Genomic DNA, 20,828 nt, shown 5'->3' with positions numbered 1-20,828 from the left:
TCAGGGTTGTTCAATAATATTGTGATGTTTGAAGACCTGCATTGTTTGGTTTTGGTTTTGTGGGGTTGGTGTGTCATGGCCTGCTCCTCTCCAGAGAGAAGCTTTTGCTGAACTAACTGTTCAGGTTTCTGTAACATGAGTGTAATAAATGGATAGAACTAGAAATGTCTGGGTGTATACCTTCAGATTTGCAGAAATAAGTAGAAGTGGATGTGGCCCTTCTTTTCACAGTAGTCCAGTATAGTATAGTAAACCAAAACCAACCAACCAAAAAACCCCATTAAACAAGCTACAAAAAGACAACCAAAACTCAAGAATGCTGTTAATCAGTTCTACATCTGTGTATTCTATGTCTTTGCAATGGTGGTTTTGTGCATTTTTCCTGTGAAGAAGTCATGTTTTTTCCTGTTCAGGCTGTCTATCCATGCCGAAGTGAACCAGCCCTTAGCAAAAATGAATTGATGTTAACATCTGAGTCCATCATGAAGAAGAATGAATTTCTTTGTTGCCAAGACAGTTTTCTGCAGGTAATTATGTCACTTTCTTAGCACACCGTGAATAAATTTTCCTTATAAATTCTGTCTGGAGACTACTTATACAGCTTTTAAGGGTGAGTGAAGGTTCACATGATTGCTTGCACTTTGAATTGTAAAAATTAATTTGTTCAGAAGAGCATTGGGCAATTTTAGTATTTGAGAGCAACCACTCTCAAGACTTCCATGAGAATCACTGATAAAAACTAGAATTAAACTTACCTCCATGTAGAGCTGTTACCTTGGTGAACCTTCTGATTACTGGCAGTGATGAGAACAAGATTTGTTTAATTACCTGTTTTTAAGGGTTTCTTTTTAATAGATGAGATCAGAAGGTAAATCTGATTTTGCACTTCCATTGATAAAATGGAGTTGAAAAAATAGTAATATCCATCCTTGAAATATGCTGTAAATCTTAACTGCACCTCTGAAGATAAGAAATTGAATATTTTAATATCAGAGTTTGGAGATAAAGCTGTTATTTGAAGGATACATCTTCTAAATCATATCATGAAAATGCAAATAATTGTTATTAATTTCAGAAGATCAGGTATGGCTACCTCACCTTAGTGATGATTAGCTTGACTTAAGGTTTAAGTTACATTTTCTTCTTTCCTTTTTTTTTCCTATTCATCCTTGAAGACATTAACTGAGACAGGTTATGAAAAATATAATGAGGTAATTGTAGCATGTGTGTGCACTGTGTGAGCATTAATGTTAGTGCTTTTTAGCTAAAGATGTGTGTATAGTGCTAAAGTAATTGATTAGCATTTATACATTACTGCTTGTTAAGCTACGATATAGGTGTTCATCACAATTATTTAACTTCTTTAATGTGAAAACTGTGACACATTAATTAGTACCTGTTACTAAATTCAAGGATTTTGAGGAAGCTTTTGTTCTTGACTCTTCTTTCTAAAACTCATTCTTTCAATCGTTAGGGGTATTAGCATGTTTTTCTGGTGTTTTCCTATCCCTTCCTCTACTTCTCCATTCCAGAACAGAGATGCTTCTTAGCGCTGTTATGTTAGCCAAGGTTCCTATTACGGGCTCATCCACTCTGGTCCAGACCACAGTATGTCTAAATAACCTCTTGCAAACAGACAGGATTCATCCTTCTGCACTCAGCCCTTCCTGGAGGGATTCAGCTGATGAAAAAGCAGATTGTTGGCTGGCACAGTTTCAATTATGTTACTGTTTAGCATAGTTGAGTATATTAAAGTACAGGTGAAGGGAAATTTTTTTTCTTCTGGTTGGAATTGGGGAAATCATTAAAAAGCCTCACAATTCAAAAAAAAGTTATTTTTCTGTGGATTTTTTCAAGGTGGTAGGAATGCTGGGAGCGTGGTGCAAACACAGAAAGAGCTCTGCACACAGCCAGTCAGTGCTGCCATATGCAGTTGGCCTACAGCCTGAACTAGAGTAGATTTTGGCTGAATCTTGTGGCATTTTCCATGCCACTGTGCATTTCAGTGGGCTTCTTCACTTCAAGGATTGCAATACGAGCAGTGCTTCAGGTATAGAAATGCTCCCGCTAACTCGAGCACTGGGACACCTGATGCAAACCCTGGGTGAGCATGGTTTATACCCTGAGCTGCTCTTTTGGCTCCACTTCACCTCTGTAGGAGCTGACAGGGCCTGTGTTGAGCCAGATCTTACTGAGCTCATTTGGTGCCTTTTTGTTAATCTGGTCTGCACTAAGACTTTATGGATTTAGAAGGTGTGAAAAAAATCTGGTTTTGTGAGTCCATTCTGGAAGTTCTATTGCTGTGCTCATACAGTACAGTGTTGCATTAAAGATAAGTCCATAGAGATGGATAGGCTCAGCGAAGAGTGAGCTACATTTTCATTCCATTTGTAGCCTAAATTAATCCATAGTTTGGATCAATTGCCAACAGATACTTGAAAGTTGAGAAGTAGTAGTAATTTCCTCTTAGGTCTTCTGCATGAATAAAAATTTGACTATGAAAAGTAAGTCTTAACAGATCCATCTTCTTTCTTGCAACTTTTCTGACTCTGGTGTATGGAAATAACATAATTTGAGTACCTTATTCAGAATTATATATAATTGATTTACTGTGTTGGAGTTGTTTGGATATATTTTATAGTACTTTGGAACTTGGACACTGTCAAAGAGGATAAGTCTTCTGCAAGTACTGCAACATTCCTTTTTTTATGCACCTGTAGTAAAAAGATGAACTTCTCTAATACCATATTATTGCTTAAACACTTATTTTAGTAAATAAATCACATTATGAATTTTATGCAAATATTTCAGGGTCAAAAGCCTTTACAATGGCCAAATTTGTTGTTTGTGAATAATGCTGCTTACTGCAGGGCAAAAGGGGCAAAATTGTAAGAATGCATCATGTCATCCAAGTGGGGAAGCAACTTTGAAGCATCCATTCCAGCAGCACTTCTGTTGTCTGTTCTTCCATTTGAACTTGGTTCTGGTATTCAGAGAAAACAACATACTCACTGAAAATAACTTGAACACCAGTAAGAATGCTGTGGTTTTGAGAATCTGAGAATTCTGTTAGAATGTAATAGAAGTCTTTTCATAATGGTTTTATGAACTCAGTTGTTTATAAAAAAATAGAGGCACTCCCTCAAACAATCAGTGTTGCAAGTAATTGTCAGCTCAGCTACTGTGGTGGTTGCAGAGAGTCCAGTACCTAGTGCAGAAGAGGTGATGTTGTGTAACCCTCACTCTGTCAGGTAGGACTAATGTGATAGAAAGGGTTTAAAAGGACTCTAAAAAATGAGACTATTTGTTTCTTTATGGAGGCTTTCCTGAGTCATTGTTGAAATACATGTGAAGGATCTCCTCTTGCTTTTTGTTTATATTTTGGTTTTGATAACCCTGTGTTACGGCAGTGACTTACACTGAGTCCACTTTCCTGGAGGAGTTTAATCATAGACCTCCTATTTCATGACTCCTAGTGTACATGTCTGTATCCAAAGTGTAATGAGCAAATGATCTTTCATAGAATAAATGTTGGATATTTTTCTAACAGTATTGTTTCAGTTTATGTTCCAGTAAATACTATTAGAACTTCTTTTGGATAAGCCTGGTAAGAGAGTGAAAAGTTTATGTACTATGACATGTTAACTGCAATTACCTGCAAGACCCCTCCACAGCATAGAGAAGTTATTTGAATTATATTTGCTAGAAACTGACATTTATGTAATAGTTTTGAGGTTTTTTTCTTATAGATGAAGTGCATCTCAAATCTCTGAAATCTGTCCAGCAGATACACTTCATATACTTCCTCTCTAGCCACAGTGTTTCCATTTTGACTCTTTTAAATACTGAGAAATGAGTGAAAATGTGTTTGTGTCAGTAACATAAAAAAATAAGTGGTGTTAGGTTTGTTGGTGTTTTTTGTTTTGTTTTTTAAATCAGTTTCAGTAGGTGGTGGATAGGAAGGCAGGAGCAACCCAAGTCAGGTATCTTCACCTGTCAGTGTGTGCTCAGGAAGGATGCTTTTATTCAGCGTGGAACATATTCCTTATGTATTGCTACTGATCTGTGGCTACACAGGAGTGCATCTGGTTTGCTAAACTCTAGTGTATGTGTGTGTCTAAATTTTGATGTTACTCTCTTCATATTGTGCATTATTAATTTATTGTAAATATTTGGAGCTTTAAGCAAATAACTTACTGTTGAAGACTTCAATATGGAGACCATGTCTTTGCTTACTGTGGTTTTAATGTGATTTCAGGAAATCAAAAAATTCATCAAAGGTGTTTCTGAGAAGATAAAAAAAACTAGGGACAAGTATGGAATTAATGACAATGGCACAACAGAGGTAAATAGTTTCCATGGGGTAATGATGTAGTTCTTTTCAATCATCATCAGTTGCTGCTTTTCTAACTATTCTGTTCTCTTTTCAGCCAAGAGTTTTATATCAGTTGGATAGGATTACTCCAACACAACTAGAGAAGTTTCTAGAGACTTGTAGAGACAAATACATGAGGTGAGTGTTTACCCTGCTGTGTTCTCAAAGCTGCTGCTTTGTTGGTAACATAGGGGTGTATTTTGCTGTTTTTACTGTATGAATGTTGGTTCTGTTGTGAATGCAGTACAAACAAAGAATTAGAAACAAGTGGCTCCAATGATATAAACATTGCAAGACAAAGGTAGGGTGCAAAAAAAAAAAAGAGCGCCACTGTCTACAGGTGGGTTTGTGAAGGCAGAGTTGAGGCTTGTACAACAGTTCCAGAGGTATGACAGGTGGGGTTTTTACATTTGTCTTGAGTCAAAGTCAGATTCTTTCATTAACAGATTTTGGTATTCTTCTACATTGTAGAAAAAAATGCATTATGTTTGATTTTCTATTTCTTGAGTATGCAAAACTGTTCGCTTGTGTTTAAGCACCTTCCTTCTGAAATAGTATTAATCAAACCAGCAAGCACAGTTTTATGCTTTAGCTATGCGCTACTTATATCCACAGACTGTGTTTTGACAGGAGATTCTGGTAAAAGCCAAAAGTGATAGGATTCAGAACAAGGGAGGATATTGTTTAAACACTTAACATTTTTACACCCACTGGCAGACATGTTTCCTTCCTCCCCCTCTTGCAGGAGGTTGTTTAAAACCTCCAGTAAGTCCTTGCAGAACAAAGTCTGAAGAGATAAGTTTCAAATTAATATGAATCTTTCTAGTTTTTCTTGATCTACACAGTCTGTGAGGAGTTACATGATACTTTGTTCTGAGATCTTTTTTGATCTGTCATGCACTTAGAGGATTCTTTTGTTTGTTTTTCTTGGTTTCTACCAAGATAATGCTAGTGTGGATGTTTTAATCTCCTTATCCATTGAGATTTATTTCATTTACTTAGACTCCTCAGATTTGGACATTCACATGCAGCCGTGGGTGATCTCTGCTTTGTGACCTACCTGCATCACTTGTTTTCTTATGGTTTATTTTTCTAGAAAATTCACAGATATGTTTAACTATTTTAAAGCAATTACCAGGATTTTGCTTTCACTTACTAGCAGTACTTGTTTACATTTGTCTTTAAGTGGTTTTAAACACTAATTACCATTTTTACGGTATTAAGCAAATGTTAGCATAGGGCATTTCCCTGAAGGGAGAACCCTGGGTCTAGTTGTTGATGCTTAGGTTGAAGAGGACAAGCATTTTGTTACCTGTTATTGAAGTTATACTGTGTCTGTGGGATGCTTAAATGACAGGGCATATTCTTGCTTTGCGTGAGATCAGTCTTAAAATATTGGTGACCTTTCAACCTCTCTCCTGTTTAAGATACTACTTTAGTAAAAAAAAAACAGAATAGTTTCTGTTGTTGTTTGCTTAGGATCTTTTAGCTTATTCAGTAACATCTCTAATTCTGTATTTTTTATCAGGGCACAAATGGAGCCTGGTTCTGCAGTTGGAGCTCTTTGTGCACAGAGTATTGGTGAGCCTGGCACACAGATGACTCTGAAGACTTTCCATTTTGCTGGTGTTGCTTCAATGAATATCACTTTGGGTGTGCCAAGAATCAAAGAAATCATTAATGCTTCAAAGGCTATTAGGTATTAGCATTGTTTTGATTTGTTTGGGATTTTTTTTCCCCTTTGCCCAAGTGAAACCGGATGGATCAATTTGCAATACCCTATAGCATTTCCCTGTCCTCAGCAATATACCAGACATCATTCAATGCAAATACCCAAACAAGAAAAATATGATGTCTCCCCAACTCTAAGTGATACTTAAGCCCAGAGAGAAGATCACATGAAGGAAAATGGTTATTTAAGTTTAATATTTTGTTAGATGTCTCATTTATTGTAAAGCGTGCTGATGTTTAGCAGTAGTTGAAGCATACCTGTTTCCAGGTATGCATGAAGCCACACTTAAATAATACGAGAACAACATGTGCCATGGAAACAGTCACTAGTACTTGCATGTCTGTTTTTGCCATCCTGAAGTGCATGAACAGTAATTTTCCTTAAATAGACCTGAGGAACTTGAAGATCTCTTCATCTTACCAAATACTGCTCTAGATAAGAGAGAAATTCCATAAGGCAAGGCATAATTCAAGTTGCCATCTGTAGTCTAGCTGAGTAATTTTCTGACTTTTTGTGCGTGTGTGTGTGTATTTATTTTTGTAGCACCCCTATTATAACAGCACAGTTGGACATAGATGATGATCCTGATTTTGCCCGTCTGGTTAAAGGAAGAATTGAGAAAACTTTGTTAGGGGAGGTAAGAAAAATTGCTAATGCTTTCAATGTAAGCATTAGCCAATTGCTGTGGAGCATTTTAGCAGGCTAACTGTTTTGTCCTTGTCTCTTAAAGATTTCTGAATATATAGAGGAAGTGTTTCTCCCAGATGATTGTTTCATCCTAGTGAAGCTGTCTTTAGAGCGCATTAGACTACTGAGATTAGAGGTGAGTTGTTCACTTCTTATGCAGAATATACCTTGGATGCATTCCATAGCATCTCTTAATCCTGTGTCAGAAATAACACCCGTGGAAGTTAAAAAAAGAAAGTGAATGATGGATGTTGTGTGGCTACATTACATCTGGAGGGGTCCCTTTTTTTTTTTGCTTGCAAAGTGGATAATTTCCCTTTTATTTGGAAATGAGAGAACATACATTTCTGTCTTGCTAAACACCGGGATGCCATTTCTGTCCATTGGTTAATGTACAGGCCAGTACCCTCAGCACAGGATATTATTTCATGCAATTCATGGGAGTAATTTATAAGAGTATGTTTGGGGTCTTCTTTCCCACATTCTTCTGTTTTATAATGTGTTGAAAGACTGTTGCATTTATTTGAGGACATTGATATATGTTGAAATAACCATGGTGTTTGCTGGCTGACTTTTGCCCCAGGTGAATGCAGAGACTGTGCGCTACTCCATCTGCATCTCTAAACTCAGAGTGAAGCCTGGGGATGTTGCTGTGCATGGAGAAGCAGTTGTATGTGTGACCCCTCGTGAAAATAGCAAGAGTTCAATGTATTACGTATTGCAGTCTCTCAAGGAAGAACTACCAAAGGTAAAAACAAAGGCTGTCTCATACCTTCGTGGGAGGTAATCACTAGTAATAAGTTGGGGTTCCATGGTGAGAAGATGAAATAATTCTTGTCAGGATTGGCAGTGAAGACAGGCTGGGTGAGTAACTTTTAGACTGTGGTGGTACTGCCTTGCTGTTGAAACTAAGCTATCCTTTACTAATATTTGTAAATGAAATGGAAACTTTGGTATTTCCCTTACAATTTACTGAAGCATTCCAAGTGTAGCAGTTGTATGAAATAGCTATATGTGCATCCAGTTGCATCTAGCATTGAACTACATGACAGTATCTGACATTTGTTCAGTTTTCTGTGAGGAGATTCCTATTCTTAAAATTTAAAATAGATATAAATTTAAAAATAGATATAAGTGAACCTGTATTGTACCAGCTTGCCTTTTTGTTTGTATGGCTCTGCCACCATTCAGATACCCGAGTGAGTGTGAGAATATCTGACATAAAATATAAACTATAGATAGTGAGTAAGGTTTATAATACAGTGTCAGTGTCAGTTTTGCATGTGTATTTAAGAGCAAGAAATCTTATTTTGTATATGTTTTAAGTGAGCCTTTACTCCACATACTAGACCTTCTCGGTAGGTTTGAATGCTGATAAGTGTTGCCCTTTTATACTGTGCTACTGTATACATCAAAGTTACTACAGTGCTTTTGTTCTCTGAAGGTTGTAGTGCAAGGCATACCAGAGGTTTCCCGAGCTGTCATTCATGTTGATGAGCAAAGTGGAAAGGAAAAATACAAACTTCTGGTTGAAGGTGATAATCTGCGAGCTGTTATGGCTACTCATGGAGTGAAAGGAACAAAAACATCCTCTAACAACACTTATGAGGTAATGTCTAAATGGGTGTTGTGGGCCTTTCCCCATAGCATCTTTATTAGAAGAGCTTGTTTGTGCTCAGATGGAGGAGTTGATACTGAATCAAGCCTGATTTCACTAATAGATGTCACAATGCATTAGCACAAGAGAACAATTACACTGGCAGCACTGTTCACTTCAAAGAGGCTGTTTCTATAAATATGTTTCAAATGGAGAAGTTTAAAAGGGTAGCCACAGAAATGGAATATTAATATGCTATCAGATGGTATTTATTCCAGGGATGTACTTGCTCCAAGCATTTGGTTCTTCATTCATGTAGCATGTAACAATCATGTAACAATCTTGTGTAGGTAGAGAAAACTCTGGGAATTGAAGCTGCTCGGACGACCATTATCAATGAGATTCAGTATACGATGGTGAACCATGGCATGAGCATTGACAGGAGACATGTTATGTTATTGTCTGATCTAATGACTTACAAGGTTTGTACTGTTTCTTTTCTAAATGTTACATTGGCCTGTTTATCCAAATTAATTTTACCATGTTTGAGAAAGATGGGTGAGCTAGGGTGATGGAAATTCATTCTAGGCTTAAAGAATTCAAAGTTGTACTGACCAAATACTGGTATTTGTATTTTACAGAAAATGCTTAATTGCTCTAGTTCTTGGGGCAGGGGGCTCTATTTTGACTGAAAACAAATTGATATAATGAGTAGGGAACGATAATTTCATATTGAAAATAGGAATCCTGAAAATGATGGTGTGGAAATCAACTGGGAAGCCATGCATGCAATTTAAGGCTTGCTGTGCAGAAAACCCCGTGGGGTGTGGTTTGTAACAGCTGCACTGTATGTGAGAGTCAGAGGATACAGACATTACAAACAGAATCAGGTTACATGAACAGTCTTACAGAACATGTTAGTACAAAACCATATCTGCTCCTTATTGATTGATTTTCTTTCCTTCACATCCAATATGGTTTTTAGATTTCAGTACACTTAGTGAAGTAAGATTCTCCGATTTGCCTGCCAGAATGCAAGGGTTTAATTTGGATGAAATGGATGGAGTTCTGGCTTGCTCCAAAGCTGCAGAGCTTTGTTGTACTGAACTGCAGCAGTCCTCAGGGCTGATCCTGGGGAGCTGCAGCACAGCAGTAGAAAAGGGCATCAGAGTGCCATGTTTTAAACCTGTTGGGCTCCTACCATGCATTCTTTTGGCTGTACTGCTGACTTAGGCTTCTATGTGCAATCTAATATAATCAGGATATTTCTAACAAACATAGGCACAAAGAAGTCAAATTAGTTTAAAAAGCTAATTACCTTTTTTTCTGGAGAGTAAAAATATGAAGATTTAGCATCTTCTGCAATCTTCTGGCAGCTGAGGTCAGATTTATCTGTAGACAATAGGCAATAGATTCAGCATAGTGCTCTCAGACCCCACTGCAGTTTGTAGCTTAGCAGCCAGTTCAAAATAGTAGGGGTTTTTCTCATGGCCATATTTCTGTCAATCTTTGCAATATTCTTGCTTAAGAAAATGATCTATTAACCACTTATAGTAGCTTATATTGTCTATGAAGAAGTACTTCTGTTTTATGTAAATATCGATTACTACCAAACTATTAATCTTCAGGATGTTCAACTGCAAAGCAGCATATTATGACACTACAGTATTGTAGATAGTATATTTATTGACTCAGGTTTACTCTTCGGGTTTTTCCATCAATCAAGGGTGAAGTGCTGGGCATTACCAGGTTCGGACTGGCAAAAATGAAAGAAAGTGTGTTGATGCTGGCTTCCTTTGAAAAGACTGCAGACCATCTCTTTGATGCTGCCTACTTTGGACAGACGGATTCTGTTTGTGGTAGGTATTGCCAAGTCTGCAGTTTGTGGTCCTTACCCAGCATCTGTAAAACCTCTTCAAAGCATTGAATTTTTGTCCTTGTTGGTAGCTTCCTGTTCAGCTGGTATGTGAAAAACTTCAGGTCTAAGGCTAATCCATCTTCTAGGACCCTCTTTGTCCTAGATGTTGGGTGTGTTTCTCTACTTCTAATCTCTGACTGAGATCTTGAAGTCAGTTGGACATTTTTTGGATGTTTCTTAAAGCAGATATTGAATAATTCAGTTTTACATCTTACCCTAGATCTCAGTGAAATACTAGGAAATTTGTCCCACTGTCGCTAGTTCTGTTTTTTCAGTTGTGAAAGTTTGTGGTGTGTGTATCTTCAATACCTAGAGCTGATGAATAAATCTAGTACCTCACTCAGTATTCAGGTTTCATTTTCATTCCTGCTAAGAAGTAGGAAGACAGTTACATCTCAGCCTAGCTGAAGATTACACTGTTACCTGACTGCTTAGATGATTTGGCAGTTTGTACCTAGAAATAAACAGAGAGGCCAAATTCTTGATTTCTTTATTTAGTTCTGGTCTAAATAGATGAAAATTTTGGGTCTTTTTTTTTTTCATTAGGAGTCTTGTTTAGCAGTATTCAGTTCATTAACAGAACAGGCAAGATACCTGTTGTCAGAAATCTCTTTTTAAATGTATCTGCTCTTCAGTTTTAAATTTAAGTTCATTAGCATCCACTGAATCATCTTGTGGAATTCATGAAAGAATCTGGTAAATTTTGAAAACTCATAGCTACATATGCACAAACGCATGCATGACCACATCCATACAGCAAACAGAAAACTGAGTAAATGAGTTTTGGTATTCTGTTTGTCTCTTTATTTTGTATTTTTGCCATAAGCTCTAATATTTGGAATTGAAATTGTTTATTTTTTTTAATGCCTTTGCCCCCATTCGTTTCAGATTTTCTTCTCCTGTAAGCAACATATATTTTGGGACTGAATTGTTAAAAAGTCTGTCTAACAGATAAAACAAAGAAGTCAAGCAGGTTTCACCCTTTTCAACATCTGTTTATCTAATGCCTACCTTCCTGGAGCTGGAATTGCTCACTGGGGGTTTCTGGGTGCTAATGAAATGTAAAATATGCATGTGTTATGTTGAAGTTAACTGGTTTGGGTGTAAATCTAGGTAGTCTTAGCATAGCCAGTTTCTAACAGTGCTTTGTGCACAGTATTTTCTGAATTACTGGAATTTGTGTATTACTAGCTTGTGTTATGAGAACTCTCTCAATACCTGGCTCTCCAGCATTCCATGTAAGTGGGATTTACTTCCCTTTTCCCCTCTCCCCTCTCCCTTTCCCCTTTTTTTTCCCCTTTTCCTCTTTTAACTATTATTTGCCCATGATAAAAGCACAGATCCTTTTGGAGACTTGATTCATTCCTAGACAGCAAGGAAAAGAAAATGTTTTCTAAGTCCCCTCTGAGATGGTAAAAACTTGTTTTGAATAATGTGAAGACCAAAGCTCTTTTGATGTTGCCTTCTATATAAATGTTTTAGTTCAAATAAGGAAATGCAATGGACAAAGAAGTAGTTGTTGTCTGATTACCAGAACTAAAGAGATGATACTGGCCTGCTTGTGTGAAAAATTGCTGTGCAGCTGCCTGACTTACTACTTGGTCTGTGAATCAAAAAGGACGTGGCGAGGAAGGCTTCTTGTTACATATGTGGAAGTGAAGAGGGCTGTACAAAATCTAAACTCAATTTTCATGATTCAGTGGTTGGTTCAGGTTGAAAGATTATTGTGCAAAAGCAGGGAAGTTTATTTTGCTAAGTGTAAGAAAGGGATTTCCTTTATCTGTTGTAACCTGCATGCTGTAGGGGCCTAAATCTACAGTTCCACTTGAAAGTTCTATTTTGCACAAGATTTTTAAGAGCATATTATTGACAAATAATGTAGCAGAAACCCAGCAATGGTCTAAGAGCAAAATTACAGCCTCTTCATTCACATACATTCAAATTGCCAATCAAGCCTTGCCAGAATTTTAAGCAACCTTATTTCATCCTTTGTGCATTCAAAGGTAGAGCTATTTATTGTTATCTTCTTAAATATTTATGTGAAGGACAATCTAGTTATCTTCCTGATAACATGCAGAAATGTCATTTGAGAGCTTGCTTTGAGTGTGGAATGTTCTTTGGAAAAGTCGTGCACATTGGTAGATCTTAAATATAAATGTGTCAGCACGTTGCTGTGAAAATGTTATAACCATCAAAAATCGTTGGGACAGACTCAATCTTTCACTTCAAAACGAGCACTTTTTGAGTGATGAAAATGCCAAAAGCGTTACAGCTCAAGTGGTTCTGTGCCTTTGTCACTGGGAACTTGGGGGGGTTTCAAGAGAACTCTGCCAGATTTGACTGAAGCTTTAGCACTGAGTCAGAGAATGTACATGAAGTAAGTTTGCCTTGCATCCTCTGCTAAAGGTGCTACATGGAGCATGTCTTCTCCAAAAACAAACCTTCTGAAGGGCTTTCATTAGTGGAAAAGAAGATTAGGTCAGAGTGAGTTTTTCCTGTAGAATTTAACACTGTTTAAGTGACGTAGTGGTTATGGTCGGATGACAATAACATGTAACTGTGTCTAGTGAAGAGGCCTTGGTCCTTACATGTGAGGTTCAAGATGTCACAGACAACACATAACAGAATGGGCAAATGAAAATACTTCTGTAAAGCCTTGCTGTTCAAATATTCAGTGTGGTTTTTGTTTTGTTTTTTTTCTAGGTGTTTCTGAGTGCATCATCATGGGAATTCCAATGAATATTGGCACAGGACTCTTTAAACTGTTACACAAAGCGGACAAAGAATCAACCCCTCCCAGGCGACCTCTGATATTTGATCATAATGAATTTCATATTCCCATTGTTACGTAGCACTTGGACATAATACAATATAGCAAACCAAGAAATAGTAAGCAAACATGATTGAAATTAAGAAATGTGTATTATCAGTTCTATGTGTCTCAATAGCAGTGAGTTGATACATGAATTACTATCACAAGAACTGCCCAATTGCTCACCCCTGTTTTTACTACAGACCCTGAAAGGAGAGAGAGTGGAAACAAATTTATAGTGGATTTCACCGTAATAACATTTTCTTTTTCATGGGATAGAGTTAGCTTTTTCTGTTACTGGTAATGGGTAGAAGGTGTTATTAACTCAGGATTTATTGAATGTGTATTCAGATTCTAGTAAAAAAAAAAGAAAATTTTAAGAGAGTTCTGTGAGCTTGCCCAGGGTGCTTTTGGAAATGTCCTTTCAACAGGAGCTACAGAGGTTAGTCTACAGCTGTTAAGAACAGGAACTTCAGAAAGCTGGAACTGAGTCTGTGATAATTCATAGTGAGTTCAGGAGTGCTGTTTAAAGTGTTTGAAATTTTTGCTCTTTGCTTTTGGTGGTTTTAACTGGTTTCCCTTTAACCTGAGTTATTATCCAGTAACTTATTTTCCTGCCCAGGATTGGGTTTTGGGACCATATGTACAAGAAGCTGCACATTGGGGATGCTAATAAATTCTGAGAAGACTCTTGTAAGAATATTGGAAATTATAGATAGCTTTTCATATGACAGCAATTGTCTAAGTGCTGTAATCATTAACTTACAGCAGCCTTTGTTTAAGGAAAATTTCATAATTGAGCAGTATAATCTGAACAACCTAGATTTGTTTTATTATATAAAGTAGGAATTTAAGGGTATACTGTTTTTATGCATTGCCATGAAATAATTTGCAAGTATTTTTAGCTGTAGTCTACTAGAGCAGTTTTCAGAATGAATATAGATCTCAGATCATTTCAGTGTAGTGTGTTTAAATTTACTGTGGTACTGTGAGGTGAAGTACCTTAGTGTTTTGTCAGCAGTGTTTGGATACTCAGTGTGCTCATGACATGCATCAAGGTTGGAGAGAAATGAAGTAGAGAAAAAGGCTGAAGTTGTGCCCTCATGAAGTAAAAGCAGGCTGCTGAATACTCTAGCATTGGAAAATGAACAAGTTTGTGCTGCAGTTGGTCTTTATGTCCACCAAAAGAAAAGTGTAAGGCTGCAATCAGAGACTAAATCTATTGGTTTAAGTCTTAAGGTGCCACTGTGTCTTTTTTTTGATTCATCCCCCATGCAGACAAGATCTCGTGAAATTCAACATAGCTATTCTCAAACTACTTTATATTTTCAGTGTGATGCTAAGATCTAGATCTGCCTAGATTTTGGCAGGGTGAAGATGGAGAATGGAGATGTAGAATTTATTTTTTGCTCTAAAAGCTACATATATTTTGCTATCTCTGTTTTAGCAATAGAAATTTCCGAATAAATTAGTTTTCTTTGTGATCTCAGTGAGATTGCCATTTACTCATTTGTCTATTTTTTTTTTCAAAATGTAAATTTAACATGGGTAGGGTCTTCATGGAGAGGAAACCTATAAACCTTTCCTGTGGCTAAATACTTTATCGTGGGAAATGCTACTGATAGTGCTTGGCATTTTTGTGAATAAAGCTTCTTCTCAAGGTCTAAATTGGTGGAGTTTGTATTGGAACAAATAACCACATCTTTCCCTTTTCCTTTTTTTTTTTTTTTATTTGTTTATTTGGGGGTTTTTGTTTATTGGGGGGTTTAGTTTGGTTTTGGTTTTTTGTAAATACAGAGAAACGAGCTATTTAAATGGTGGGTTCACTCTTGTATGCTTTAAAAGCAAGAATTAAATCACATCTTTTATTGTTGACTTTAATAAAAAGAGGAAGAGGTAAAGAAAATGTAAACCTTGTGTTTATTTATTGCCATATTATATTTCTGCATAATTAATTTATGGATGAACTAACCTCCATTTCCTTTATTTGTTTAGTTATTAAGAAAGTTGAGAATTATCGAGCTTAAATCTCAGGTATTTACAACCTAAATGAATAAGTAATATAAAACCTGTCTTGCTTAAAGTCACTATGTCTTGTCCTCAGAGCATGCTCTGATCCTCATGAGTGTTTCAACCAAAAATAGATTGTTTACAAGAGCACTCTGAATTAGTAATTATTGTTTGAGCTCTCTTTACAGTCAGTAAACAAATTAGCTATTGGATTTCACTCATAAGCAGCCTTTTTTAAGGGTCGGTTTTAACAGTCAAAGAAATGGAACTTTGGAATAATAAAATTTACGTTTTTATTAATTTTCTTTAGTTTGGGTTTAATTTCTGAAAAATAAATACTGTTTTTCATATTTTCCTCTATTTTCTAATTAGTGTGCTAATTGAAATTAGTTAAATGTAAATTTTCAAGAAATAAATTTGGTTTTGAATATCCATATCCTGCTTTCTCATCTTTTTCATTTTTTCCAGCTGTTTTAAAACAAATTTAAACTTCTCATTAAATGAAGTACTTTCTTGGTGTGCTTAACAGAAAATACTTCACACACATCTGTTATCTGCAGAGAGAGAAGGAAACAGCTGCACATGCTATATAGGTTTCCTGTTATGACTGTGGAAAGTTGGAAGTAGATCCAGAGTTGTGCTGCTTTGGTCCATAACTTGAAGAAATTTAGTATCAAGGGCTATTCCCTTTTTTGGTTATCTGTGCTTGAAAAAAAAGGAAAGGAAAGCATATGAATGCTGTGTAGGATAAAATTTGGCTATTTCAGGACAAATATTCCTTGATGTCTGACCATTTGTCTCTGTTTCAGTATAAATTGAAGGAACCACTGCAACAGGAATTCCTCAATTTTGTATCACTGTGCTTGCAGACAGGAATGTCTTTAGAAACCCATAGCAAGCAGGATACAGATTTTCATAGTATTTGCATATTTGCCTAAATCCTTCATGCGTGTAACTAATAAATCTGTCTTCACAGTGGTTGGCTAAGCTTTGTATTCAGACCTAGGAAAGTCTGTTGGTAATTACATGTGTTGGGAAAAAACATAAGAAAATAAGAAAAAATTGGTCTATTTTTATATTGGCTAAAAACAGAAAATCTAAAAGGGACCCAATTATGAGATATTAACATATTTTAATGCACAAATACTCGGAAAGTTGTTTGGATTACGGCACAGATACAAATGCATGCCAAGTTTATCTTGAGGAATGAATACCAAAGTTTCACAGGCCAATCTGAAAGACTCAGAAAACAAACCAGCCCTGCTACTTTTGTGTTTCAGTGCTTCTGAAAATGAATCAATGTTTCCTGTAACTGATAAAAAGGAAATTCTAAAACATTTGTTCTAATTAGATCATATTGTCATCTTCCACTAGAGAGCAGCATTTTCTTTTGAGAAAAGAGGTATTTGGATGGCTTCTTTATTTTTTTGATTAAAAATGGCTTTTCTGCTATATCAAGACTGGAATGTAGCTATGAGAAGGAAAGTTACCTTTTAAAATTTAAGTACAAGAGGAAGGAGATGAAGGGAATTTATTTTCTTAAGGAGAAAGCAGAGTCCACGTACACTTTTCATTATGAGTAAAAAGTTTTCACTTGCGTATCTTTTGTCTATCTGGCTTAAAAAAACAAAGAAACAAAAAGCAGTACTTAAGTGCTGAGGCTTTAGTAATTCCTAAAAGAATGCAGTGGGTTGCTCGTGGGAAGTGAGAGAACAGTGAATCTGCTGTGAGTGGGGACATGTCTTTTGTGGCGGCATTTTCCACGCAGCCGTGACTGTTCAATCTGCATTCAGTCCCTCCAGCAGGCGCTGAAATCCAGCTCTGAGAGCTGCTCTGAAGCGTGAAGTTGTGGCAGCTGGCTGGAGAGCATCTCACATCCTTCAGCTGCTGCACAACTCCAAGGCAAGGCTGTATCAAAAACGCTTGGAGGTGATGCTGATCGATGCAAGAGACCAATGATTAGGACTTGAAATAACAGGAAACAGGTGGTCTTCTCTGTGTATGGATAGGTGAAACCAGCAAGGTTTATGAAAGATGACTTCCACTTGCCTGTAGCTTGTGAGTGCCTGTCATATTTGTGACTCCATTCACAGTGGTGAGAACCTGGTATTGGCTGGCTGTGCTTAGGGGTTCTGTGGACCATGAGCTGCACTAATGCTGCATTGCCTTAACCACCACCGTTAGCTCTGTGTGAAGCCACTGTGTGCATCAGATGGTGAAAGGTGTTTCTTCATCCAAAGAGTCTGTCCTGTGAATTCAAGCCTTCAGGATCAGGAATAATTGCATGCTCCTTTTGAGAGCAACGGCAGTAGATAGGGCTGATGTTCCACAAAGGTATGGTGGTTTCTGCAGGTATTGAGGATAGAGGGAAGACAGGGAATGCAAAAATAAGGGTATATTGAGGCAGAGTAGAAATTCAGATCTGTTTGGGGAGGAAACAGAGATGGCAGCTGCGTAAAGTGACGCACACATATTCATGATCTCTGTAAGGAGTCCTAGTGAAGTAATGGAAATAGCTGGGAAAAGGACAGGTATTCATTCCTGAGAGCTAAGATTTTGTCATTTGTCCTGGGGATTGCTGTTAGTGGCTGTGACAAATGATAGTTAAATCATTATTCATTTTATAGATGACTGTTATAATGAGCAATAACTCTGAATTAATTCCTTCAGGTATTGTATCTGTTAAGTTATAATGCTCTTTCAACCAACTGTGCATAATTATAGCTGCTGAACTACAGTGATTGCTACTGTTAAGTGTAAAAACTGCTGTTCCTGGTGGGTTCTGGTACAGCTCATGTGGAAGATCATATCTATAATTAGCAGGTGAATGGGTATCTTTTAAATGTGTCGATACCTGCAGTTAGGTCATAAATATTCCTAGAAAATGCTTATCTGAGGAGTTTTTAATAATATGTAAGTCTTGCTACTGGGACAAGATACAGAAATTACATCACTTACATTCCTTACATAGTCTCTTACCAGAAGAGAGGTGAACATCTACAAAGAACAGATGGGTAATTGACTGAAGTTTGTAAAGGAAAGCTAATCTATGTTGTTTTTTCTGTTGTTGCTGATAATCGTAGTACTGTGATGGCAGACATTCATTGCACAGAGTCTCAATTTTTATGTTGCTTTCAGAACCAGATAGTGCTGAGGAATTTTAGTCCATGGGTAAAAGAGGACATTCAGGTATCTCTCTGACTGTGGCTCTCAGGGTCCACAGAAAGTTGGGGTACTGCCAAGGCTTCATACCAAGTTCTTTCTCTTCCATGATAGTGGTGTTCTGTCAGGTGGAGACAGTGCTGGCCAGAAATGAAACTGTTGAGAAAGCAGCTCTGGGATTATTAACCACAGGTATCTTACTCTTTTTGTGCAAGTGTAGGTTGGTTGCTTAACCTTTCGATACATACAGCAATTTTCTCAGTGTGCATCCCTTTTAAATATTAAATTGTGTGGATTTTTTAAAAGCAAAATAAATTGCCAAGAAATTAATTGCCAGGAAATAAAAGCAATAGTGAAATTGTGCTGGTAAACTTCGAGTCCCAGAAAATGTCAGAATTAGTTGTGAGTCTTGGTTTATTATTCCGAGGTTTGTTGGTTTCTGGGAATTGATTAGTGTCATGTGATTCATCTTGATTTGTCACAGGCAGGGCATTCTGTGTCTCAGGCTGATTGACCTGCAGCATCTCTGCTGATTGTGTTTGGAGTGATGAGGGTGGCTTTGCCCATGTGGTGCAGGCTTGAAGCAGTGGCAGTGTGTGACTCACTTCTGAAGGGCACAGTAGGTGGGGGATCTCTTTCGTGGGAAGGAAGGACAACCTCACTCCTTACTCTGCCCTGATCCCTGCACTTTTTCAATGCAATAATGCTAGAATGTCTGCTCTATGTGCAGCTACCTTGACATGCCCACACAATAACTTATTGCCTTTCCCATATGCCATTCTTCCAGATTTTTCACTCATGCAGATATTTTCCAGTTACATCTGAGACTTTCTTTAAACTTTTATTTTCCAGAAGATATACAGTTCTTCTGATTTATGCTACTGGTGTGCATTTTCTAGTTCCCTTTGCATTTATTTCTGTCTCCTTGTCCTTGTTTCTCCCACAGATTCCTCCCTTCTGGACCTGCAGTGACTGTCACTGCTGGTGACACTGTTTCCCTGCAGCAGTGCTATGTCAACCATACTGTGCCACTGGCTGGATTCAGCTCAGCCATGCAAGGTTACCGTGAACATTTGCCTGGAGGATAATTAAACTACTCAAGGAAGAAACATCTCCTCAGCACATCTGGATATGGAAATTTACTGCTGTCAAAATTATAGCTATGGTCAAATAACTTTTGGGAAAAAAAAAGACCTTATTATATAAGGAAATATTTTTGTACTCTGAACTGAAATGAAAGACCTGCTTCACATGGCTCTTTGTAAACACTAAAAACTTCATTCAGCCCTTTAGATCTCCACTTAGTTGTGTCTTTAGCCTGTTTCGGCTGTCTTCTTCAGCCTTTCTACTTAGCTGGCACAAATGTCTTTTCCCTTGCTTGTGTTTGTATGTATTCTGTTGAAAATAAGTATGGGGAAGGATGAGCAGTATAGCAGCTTGGGAAGTAGCTGGCACATGGAGAATCAGTTAACTGTTGCTGCCACAGACTTGTGAGACCTGGGGAAATCTTTAGACTCTCTGCACTTTAGATTCAGTCTGTTAAAGACTAATAAATTATAATAGTCTCTCCTGAGCAACATGGTTGGGGTAGAATCATCAAGGTGAATGAAGGGACAGTGCTTGTGAAAACGTACACGTTATATGGAATACTTAGTAAATAGCATTGCCAGGATGTGTGGATTAAAGAATGCATCTGCTGTGTATAGTTCTTTTTATTCTTTGATCTTCCAAAGCAAGTCAGAAAAGGCTAGTAGCTGCTGTTCTTGAAGTCAGCTGCAAGACAGACACTGACTGACTTCAGCTGGAAAAGGAGAAGGCAAAGCAGTGAAACTCTTGGTTACCAATAATATTCTTGGAAGGAGAGGGTAGCAGCTCTGAAGGTGAGTTAAAGGAAAAAAGTTCTAAAAGTACAAATAGCCCATGCTAAAAAGGATAATATTTGGCTTGCCTTGCTGATGAAGTGTATTTATCCTTCATGGAATATCCCTAGCAGATTTGGAGACTTTTTATTTCGGTTATTCTTTTGCAGTCTTTTTATTACCAAACTGGGGCTTAATCCAAATCCCCTGGAAACCAATTAGAGAACTCAGAAGAACTGGATGAGCTTTGATATATGCATTATATTAAATATTTCTATCCATCAAACACCCACCAGTTAATACATCTTCATAAGTTTCAAACAGTTGAACAACACTTCACTAAATATCACTGCTGGGGACTTGATTAAGAAAGAATAATTTTAACCTAAATCCTTTTTAAGGCTTCCATGCCGCTCAGGACTTTGTCTCAGATAGTTTCTCCTCACTCTGGCCATGCTGGATATGCTCTTTTCTGTTTAGTATTGAGGTGGGGATTTTCTGTTTGTTGTGGGAGTTGTTTGTTGATCAATTCTGACAAAACTTGGTATTTATAATAGTTTAAGTTCTAAGTTATTTTTATGGCATTTTTCTTTTAAAAATACTGGCTAACTTGAACTGTTGAATGTTTAATTATATATTTGTATTATGAGGGGGGAAAATACAGATAGGTTGAAAA

General features: G+C 37.2%; 1 protein-coding gene across 4 annotated transcripts in view; it reads left to right on the top strand.

The window, feature by feature from the left end:
* The window catches only part of POLR3A (RNA polymerase III subunit A), a 39,043-nt gene extending 19,045 nt beyond the window's left edge, over nt 1-19,998 (top strand). For 2 of the 4 annotated variants that reach the window (XM_085064012.1, XM_085064015.1), the window contains 12 exons: nt 414-527; nt 1,176-1,211; nt 4,259-4,345; nt 4,431-4,513; nt 5,904-6,074; nt 6,651-6,744; nt 6,838-6,930; nt 7,378-7,542; nt 8,239-8,403; nt 8,742-8,873; nt 10,118-10,250; nt 13,013-15,567. In XM_085064012.1, the coding sequence (XP_084920138.1) occupies nt 414-527; nt 1,176-1,211; nt 4,259-4,345; nt 4,431-4,513; nt 5,904-6,074; nt 6,651-6,744; nt 6,838-6,930; nt 7,378-7,542; nt 8,239-8,403; nt 8,742-8,873; nt 10,118-10,250; nt 13,013-13,161 (1,422 nt within the window). In that variant the 3' untranslated portion in view covers nt 13,162-15,567. Of the gene's footprint in view, nt 1-413; nt 528-1,175; nt 1,212-4,258; nt 4,346-4,430; nt 4,514-5,903; nt 6,075-6,650; nt 6,745-6,837; nt 6,931-7,377; nt 7,543-8,238; nt 8,404-8,741; nt 8,874-10,117; nt 10,251-13,012; nt 15,568-19,239 lie in introns of those variants that run through there. The other 2 variants (XM_085064013.1, XM_085064014.1) reach the window with 2 other exon arrangements.
* Nucleotides 19,999-20,828: the final 830 nt, after the last annotated feature.

Source organism: Lichenostomus cassidix, chromosome 6, assembly GCF_008360975.1.
Source record: "Lichenostomus cassidix isolate B80296 chromosome 6, HeHo_3.0, whole genome shotgun sequence".
In the NCBI taxonomy this organism is placed as follows: Eukaryota; Metazoa; Chordata; class Aves; order Passeriformes; family Meliphagidae; genus Lichenostomus; species Lichenostomus cassidix.
Note: the sequence above shows the minus strand (reverse complement) of the source record. Positions and strands in the feature narration are given on the sequence as shown.